The sequence below is a fragment of the Lactuca virosa genome, chromosome 1 (assembly GCF_052849685.1).
Source record: "Lactuca virosa cultivar CGN04683 chromosome 1, Lactuca_virosa_CGN04683_v6, whole genome shotgun sequence".
Classification (NCBI taxonomy): domain Eukaryota; kingdom Viridiplantae; phylum Streptophyta; class Magnoliopsida; order Asterales; family Asteraceae; genus Lactuca; species Lactuca virosa.
This window is the reverse complement of record NC_136426.1, coordinates 11,011,850-11,019,782: the sequence shown is the minus strand read 5'-3', so window position 1 is coordinate 11,019,782 and position 7,933 is coordinate 11,011,850. Positions and strand designations below refer to the sequence as shown.

Sequence of the window (7,933 nt, the reverse complement as noted above, 5' to 3'; positions counted from 1 at the left end):
ATTAATGTTGAGAAAAATACAATAATAAATTTAAAGGATGTGAGGTTACTTTTTTATTGTTTGTCCTTACATAACGGACAAGAGACAAGAAAAGTAAAAAAAAAAAAAAAAAATCAGTCGTTCACAATTTCGTGTTGAAGTATCAATTTTTTTTTGTTTGAGAAAACTTAAGATTATTTCTTTCATGTTGTTTGTGAACTTAGGATAAGGTTATAGGTACACACCGAATGACATTTATCTTTTGTTTATGGTTGTCCTAAAAAGTTAATAGATCTTATCAAATTTATCTTATAGATTTTGCTCATCAACCATTATTATATAACAAAGATGAAATTGAATATGCAACATGTCTTTATATCTGTCTTATTATCATTATATAATATCATAAGAAGATTCGATTACTATAGATCAAGCTATATTAAAAGGTAACTAATAATAAAAAAAATCTAAACATAAAGTTGATCTAATCCGGTTGATTACAAATTATTATGTAAATCTAATACATTTAAGTTTGTTTTCTAAAACTACAAATCTAAAAGAATGAAAATGATTTTTTTATGAAAATTTTGAAGAAAAAATAAAAAGATCTTCTTAACAATTGTAAAAATAAAACAAAATCAATCATTGAGTTTTGTCACCATGTTAATCACAATGCCTAGAAAGTGAAAACTAGTTGCAAAACCAAAAAAGATAAAAACAATTGCCCAACGCATCCACGGGGAGGGAGAACTTGGAAGATTTTCAGCCGACGAACGCTAGGGTTTAACAGTCATCAATCTTCAATTTTGCGGCTGCACAAGACAGTAAATTCTTCTCCTTTTCCAAAATTTACAACTTACGGTGATCCAGATCACAAGCAACAAACACCCAACGTGTATTTCCTTGGCATTCGTTTCTAGGGTTTTAAAATTGATGCTCTTACAGGTTACACGAACGAAACCCCATCATTTTCTAGCTTCCACTCTAGGTAATCTTACAAAGCACTTCCAATCTACAACCACAAATACTATGAAAGAAATCAAAACAAAAAAACACTCAAATCCGTCATCACCATTGAATCCAGATACAAAATGTTCTTCAAGTGTCAAATCAACCCCAGAAATCGAAAAGAAATATGTTCATCGTGTATATGATGCAATTGCACCTCATTTTAGTGCAACCCGGTTTGCGAAATGGCCCAAAGTTTCAGCCTTTTTGAACAATTTGCCATCCGGGTCTGTGATTCTAGATGCAGGATGTGGTAATGGCAAGTATCTAGGTTTGAATCCCAATTGTTTCTTCATTGGTTGTGATATAAGCGCACCCCTAATTCAGATCTGCAGCGACAGAGGCCATGAGGTTTTTGTAGCAGATGCTGTGAATCTTCCATACCGAAGCTCATTAGCAGATGCTGCAATTTCGATTGCAGTTTTGCATCATCTTAGTACTGAAAGTAGGAGGAAGAAAGCCATTGAAGAACTGGTTAGAACTGTGAAAAAGGGTGGGCATGTTTTGATCACTGTTTGGGCTGTTGAGCAAGAAGATAGATCTTTACTGAATAAGTGGACCCCACTTACGGATAAGTATTTAGAAGAATGGATTGGACCAGGTAGTCCACGGATTCGTAGCTCTTCTTCAGTCACCTTAGAAAGCATTCCTGAAACTGAGGTGAGTGTTTCACAGGAAGAAGAAGTTAAAGATTTTGGTAATTTGAGTTTAGGGGAAGAGGGAATGGAAAGTGAATTTAAAGAAGATAGAGATAGGGAAAGAGAAAGGCAACAGGAGTATTTTGTGCCATGGCATTTGCCTTACCATAGAGCAGAAGTGAGTGGAGCTTCTGTAGGAGCAGTGGAGAATGGTCTTGCAAGGAAAGATGATCAAAAGGGTGCAATTGTCTATGACAGATATTACCATGTGTTTGGTGAAGGTGAACTTGAAAGGTAATCTTCTTATTTTGTGCATCATTTATATATTGTTTCTTGGGTTGAATGCAAAAAGTAGTAACATACTTCCATTTATTTGTTATTGGGATAATGACTTGAAAGGGTAACGAACTTTCGACTTTGTTCACATTTAGTCACTAAACTTTTTTTCGTTATCTATTTGCCACTGAACTATTGAAATTGTTCATATTTTACCCTTATGACCGGTTGTTACCGGTCATAAGGGTAAAATGTGAACAGTTTCAATAGTTCAGTGGCAAATAGATAACGAAAAAAAGTTTAGTGACTAAATGTGAACAAAATCGAAAGTTCGTTTCCCTCTAAAAAAGTTCAATGACTAAATGTAAACAAACTTCCTCTTGTATTATGTTTTAGCAAATTATTTATTTTTGTTAAATTGTAGCAACATTTGTTGATGAAGAAATCTATTAAATAAAAAAAAAAAACCAAAACCCCGAAAAATATATTAAAAAAAACGAAAAACCGAAACCGAATTAAAAACCAATGGTTTGGTATTTTCCAAAATAAAAAATCACAATTTTCCAATCTGATTTTGGTTTTACAAAAATTCAACTTTTGGATTTCCATATTTAAATCTCTCCCCCTTTTTATAATCGAAAAATGATTATGAAACCAAAAAGAAAATGAAAAAGCGCTCAATTCGGAATTTTTCTATCCAAAACTCCCTCTTGTGACATGAGAGATAGAGAGAGAGACACATTTAAACACCTCTATATAAGGTGGGTTCATACCACATGTAGAGGTGTGCTTGAGAGATGTAACATTGAGAGTGTTAGTGTGTGTTAATTATGTAGATTTAGATCTAGATCCTTTTTTGTAAACACCTTTCATAATCGAATGCATCTCTTAAACACCCAAATCACCGTGTTCTTTGTGTGTTCTTTAATTCCGCATGTCAAACCAATGGTCATAATTCACATCAGTGAGAATGGTTCATTTTTTTGTAAAACCAAAATCAGACTGGAAATTTTGATTTTTTTTTTTTGGAAAATGCCAAACCATTGGTTTTTTATTTTGGTTTCGGTTTTTCGTTTTTTTAATATATTTTCGGGGTTTTGTTTTTTTATTTCATATATTTCTTCATTAACAAATGTTGCTAGAATTTAACAAAAATAAATAATTTGCTAAAACATAATACAATAGGAAGTTTGTTCACATTTAGTCATTGAACTTTTTGGAGGGAAATGAACTTTCGATTTTGTTGACATTTAGTCACTAAACTTTTTTTCATTATCTATTTGCCACTGAACTATTGAAATTGTTCACATTTTACCCTTATGACCGGTAACAACCGGTTATAAGGGTAAAATGTGAACAGTTTCAATAGTTCGGTGGCAAATAGATAACGAAAAAAAGTTTAGTGACTAAATATGAACAAAATCGAAAGTTTGTTACCCTTTCAAGTCATTATCCCTTTGTTATTATAGCATCTTACATTTATTTGTTATGTGTCTTGTATTTAGCCTCTTGTTCATAAAATGTTGTAATATGTAAGGTGGTGTATATTGTGTTGCTATGCATAGTATAAGTTAATTGATTTTATTATATTTAGGGTTAAAAGGGTATTTGAGTAATTTTAACAAGGAGATGTCAGGAATTGAATTCCATGGGTTTCAGTTTCCCGATGGAATGTTGTAATCCTTTGCCCCACATGGTGACAGAATGAGAGTTTATAAGCTTTGAGTTTTATTATTAACAACACAATTTTTATTTTTTTATTGGGTTTTCCTTTCTCAGGTTGGTTTGTGGCATGAAGAATGCAGTTATTGTGGATCAATTTTTTGACAAGTCTAACTGGTGTGTCATTCTCCAGAAAACTTCATGTTAGATCATATTCTCATGCATTTCTTGCTACTCAAGGTGCTAAAAAAAGGTGTGATCAAAATGAATGCAAATCCACAACTTTTTTTTAGCGGTTTTGGTTTCCAGATTTGTATTCAATGACTTCTGATTTCAGGTGTAGCATTCTGTAATTTTTTGTGAACTTGTTATATTTAAATGTATTCGAAACTAGGCTTCTGTTGAATGGAAAGGGTTAACAAAGTACAACTTTAAATGTATGTGGTACAAATCATCGTAGCATACCCATTCAAAATGCTTTTATTTGTTATTTAAAATAGGATAACTGCTTGTGAGTAATTGCCAAGTTTGTGAAAAAAACTCTTAATTTTTTTTTTTCAGTAAAAACTCACATTTGGCAACTTTTTGGTTTTGACCAAATTTTTTGTTTTGACTCGTAATTCTGTTGTTTTTCATATTGTTTATGGTGTTCTTTATAGTTTTCAACATTAAAGTTAATGTTAGTATGAGATAATTGATGTTTTCAAAACAAAGAGAAGATATCGAGTCTTTTTTTTTTTTTTTGACAATATAATACACAACCTGAGAAAGACATCAAATGCCAAGAATGTAATACACAGCCTGAGAAAGAAGCCATGTATAAATCATCATGAAGAAAAGCAAACAAGATCTTCACATTGAACTGTTTTTAGATGAAAAAGGAATAGAAAAATGCAAACCATTATAATTGATGCAAAATCTGCATTCTCTCCTTCATCGCTCCCTTGTGTTTTGTGTTTGTACCTGGTGTTTGTGTTTCTTAACCACCTTGATACATACACAAGAGCAAATAATGAACTGCAAATTTGACATATAATTATACAAACAAAGTAATACATTATAACAACAAACAAGTAATAAATACATTATAACACAATATCTTTGATTTTAGATGTAGAACACAAAGTTCATCAAAGAGTTCATATTTTTGACAGAGAATTGATTTCAAGTTCATAAAATCTGATGGCTGTGATTTAGATGGAGATGTCAATCTCAATTTCACAAATAATCGATTTTAATTTCACGGAGAAGAAAAACTATTTCAATTATAATTTGAGATAAGAGAACAATTTCACAAAGGGAGAAAATAAGCTTACCGGTTGGTGATGTCGCTCAATAATGGAGGGTGGCAGCGCTGGAGTGGGTCTTCGGACGCCAGTGAAGATGGAGTGGCATATGGGTTCTCGTTTCAGCGATTGAGGAAAAAGAGAAGCGGAGGCGAGGCTCGTTGTCGTTGAGGACGAGTGTAGGGGCAAAAACGTGAAGAAACCACATTGGACCGAGTCAGCTACTTTGATACCATGGACCGAGTCAGCCCATTGGTCAGCAATAGTTGACCAAGTCGGCCCTTTTGAAGCACTACCAAACGGTCTGACTGTTGATCGAGTCAAGGACCCAATAAGTTCAAAACAAACAGCCCCTTAGCCTTCTCCTCTTCACCTATTATAATATATGAGCATCATGTCACTGATTTTGATATGTATTTTACAAAAAAAAAAAATACATTTTTTTAGCGGCAGATTTATTAAGAAAACTAGCAAGACGCTAGTGAAAGTTACATATAATTATTACAAGCAAGCATATGAGGACAACAACTAGGGATGCAAACGGGGACGGATATTAGCGGGGACTGCAAAACCCATCCCCGTACCTGACTTCTATTGCCCATATCATCCCCGCGCCCGCGCCCGCCCCGCCAAATGTCCGACGGGTTCAGGTGAAAATATTCCCGTCGGAATTGGGGAACCCGATGGATACCCGTTTAGTATAAAAAGCACAATTACTTTTGTAATTCTAAAAATATAAATAAGCATAAACAATGATCGTGACAACCAAAATGTTCAAAAGTTCATACTTCATTCTCATAAATGATACAATACAAAAAATCACGGCATTTTCATGTTTGTTAAGAAACTAAAAAATAAAACAACAATTATAAATTCAACTCTTCCGTTCTTGTTCAAAATATATTTTTTTGATCTTCATCGCCATCGAATCTTCATAAACTAAGTATCAAAATCTAGCATATCCACAATGGTTGTATTGATAATGCAAATGTGTAGTTCCATTCTTGTTTTTCCCACTTAATTGTTTCCTGCAATAATAAAGTAGATGATATTCTGTTGTAAAAGAACGAATAGTAAAATACCAATGTGCAAGTATTTTCTTATATTAAACAACCCTCGAGAGTCCAGAGGATATGGATTAAAAAGTTAATGGAATACATATTCAAAATATTATATAACAGCAAATAGCAAACGAAAAAATCCATATTTTTGCACAACATTAAATATGTATCAGTTATCAGTGGCTCTTAGAAAACAATGCCTTCAATATTTCCATTTCTCCTAACTGGATCGATTCAATCAAAATAAAAATAATGTCCAAGTATTTTCTTATTTTATACATCAAGGAGCAAGCCATTAATTCTACTGATTCCGTTAAACCACAAAAATGGATCGATTATTGCAAAGAACGTGTTGAGTTAAGAAAAGGAAATTGATATTGCAAAGACCAAGTACATGAAATCGAGTAAAGAAAACATATTTCAAAAAACGATTACTCAAAATCGGTTCAACCAAATTGAAAAAACGATTATAGAAAATCAAGTACAAGAAACCTATTAAAGAAAAGAAAAACGAGTTCGGTACGGAAAAGAAACATACTGATCCGATAGAGGAGAATCGTTCACGGCCATACTTGCAGGAGAAAAGAAAAAAATGAGTTCGGTAAGGAAAAGAAGGGGAAGTTGAGAAGTAGAGTATGGAATCGGATTTCTTATGTTTTGAATCAAAGAATTTTACTAGAGACGTAGAACTGGAGTATCGAAATGCAGGAAAAGTGTTAGACATTAATAAATGCAGGAGAAGTGTCGAGTTTGAAATCGAAATGCAGTGGATGCAATTGGATTTCTCACAGGTCACATGCTCACAGATTACTAAGAGACACATGACGGTTCAAATAGTCTATGTGTTGTGAATTGAAAACAATTAATAGCAATTAATGAAAATTAAAAACTGATTTTGATAGATATATATATATATATATATATATATATATTATATATATATATATATATATATATATATATATATATATATATATATATATATATATATATATATATATATATATATATCGGGTCTAAAACGGAGCGGATAGTATTATACCCGTCCCCGTTTCGGGTAAGATATATAATCCCCATCCCCGATCCGTTACCCGTTAAAGCGGGGAATCCCCGATCCGTTCGGGTCGGTCCCCGCGGGTCGCGGGGAATCCCTGACCCGTTTGCATCCCTAACAACACCACACATTCCAATTTAGAGAACTGAGATTGACACGATGTTTGAACCATTTGTAAGAAATAAATTGAATCTCATCCGCCGTTTTCACAAAGGAGCACCTCATCTTTTTGAAAACAAGAGTATTTCGAGCTTTCGAAATCATCCATATGGTAGAGTAAATAAGACCAAGCTTCATCCTTTTAAACTTTTTGCTCAAGCCATAGCAACACATCTTTAGTGACAGATCTGATAAACTCTCACGAGGGGAAGGTAATATGCTTGACCAGTTGTGGAGCCACGTCCAAAAAGTCCGCAAGAACTGGCATTCGAAAAAAAGATGCTCGGTATCTTCACTAGCGAGAGGAATTATATCTATTAAGAGACTACCCCTCCCATAGTGAGATTCATAGCAAAAGGAATTCTATCCATGAAGAGATGCCAAATGAAACAATTAGTTTTTATGGGGACCCATGAAACCCATTAAAATTCAGAAAATCACCATCAGTCCCCTTGCTATCCATTAGAACCCTTAAAGATTTAACAGAAAATACTCCAGTTGAGTCACCCTTCCAATTCCAAGAATCAACATCCGATGAAAGCTGCATATTAGCAACAAGATTGTTGAGATCACGTGATTCCTTATACTTGGTTTTGTAACATCCCGAATGAGGTACAATTATCATTCTTTAATCTTTCCTTAATATGTCAAAATTAGTCCCTATATGTGAAAGGTTGGCAAGTCAGTACGCGGGGCGTGCGCATGAGTACGCGCAGCGTACTCATGCACCATGCAGGATCATGGAGGTCACCTAGTACGTTGGGCGTACCCTTTTGTACGCTGGGAGTACTAGGCTAAGATGCAAACCCT

General features: G+C 33.8%; 1 protein-coding gene across 1 annotated transcript; it reads left to right on the top strand.

Moving 5' to 3' along the window:
* Positions 1-666: 666 nt before the first annotated feature.
* LOC145132438 (S-adenosyl-L-methionine-dependent methyltransferases superfamily protein) lies at positions 667-3,999 on the top strand. The gene is made up of 2 exons (XM_079067223.1): positions 667-1,919; positions 3,681-3,999. Exons 1-2 carry the CDS (start codon positions 913-915, stop codon positions 3,769-3,771), a joined length of 1,098 nt encoding a protein of 365 aa, XP_078923349.1. The 5' UTR covers positions 667-912; the 3' UTR covers positions 3,772-3,999.
* The last annotated feature ends 3,934 nt before the right edge of the window (positions 4,000-7,933 follow it).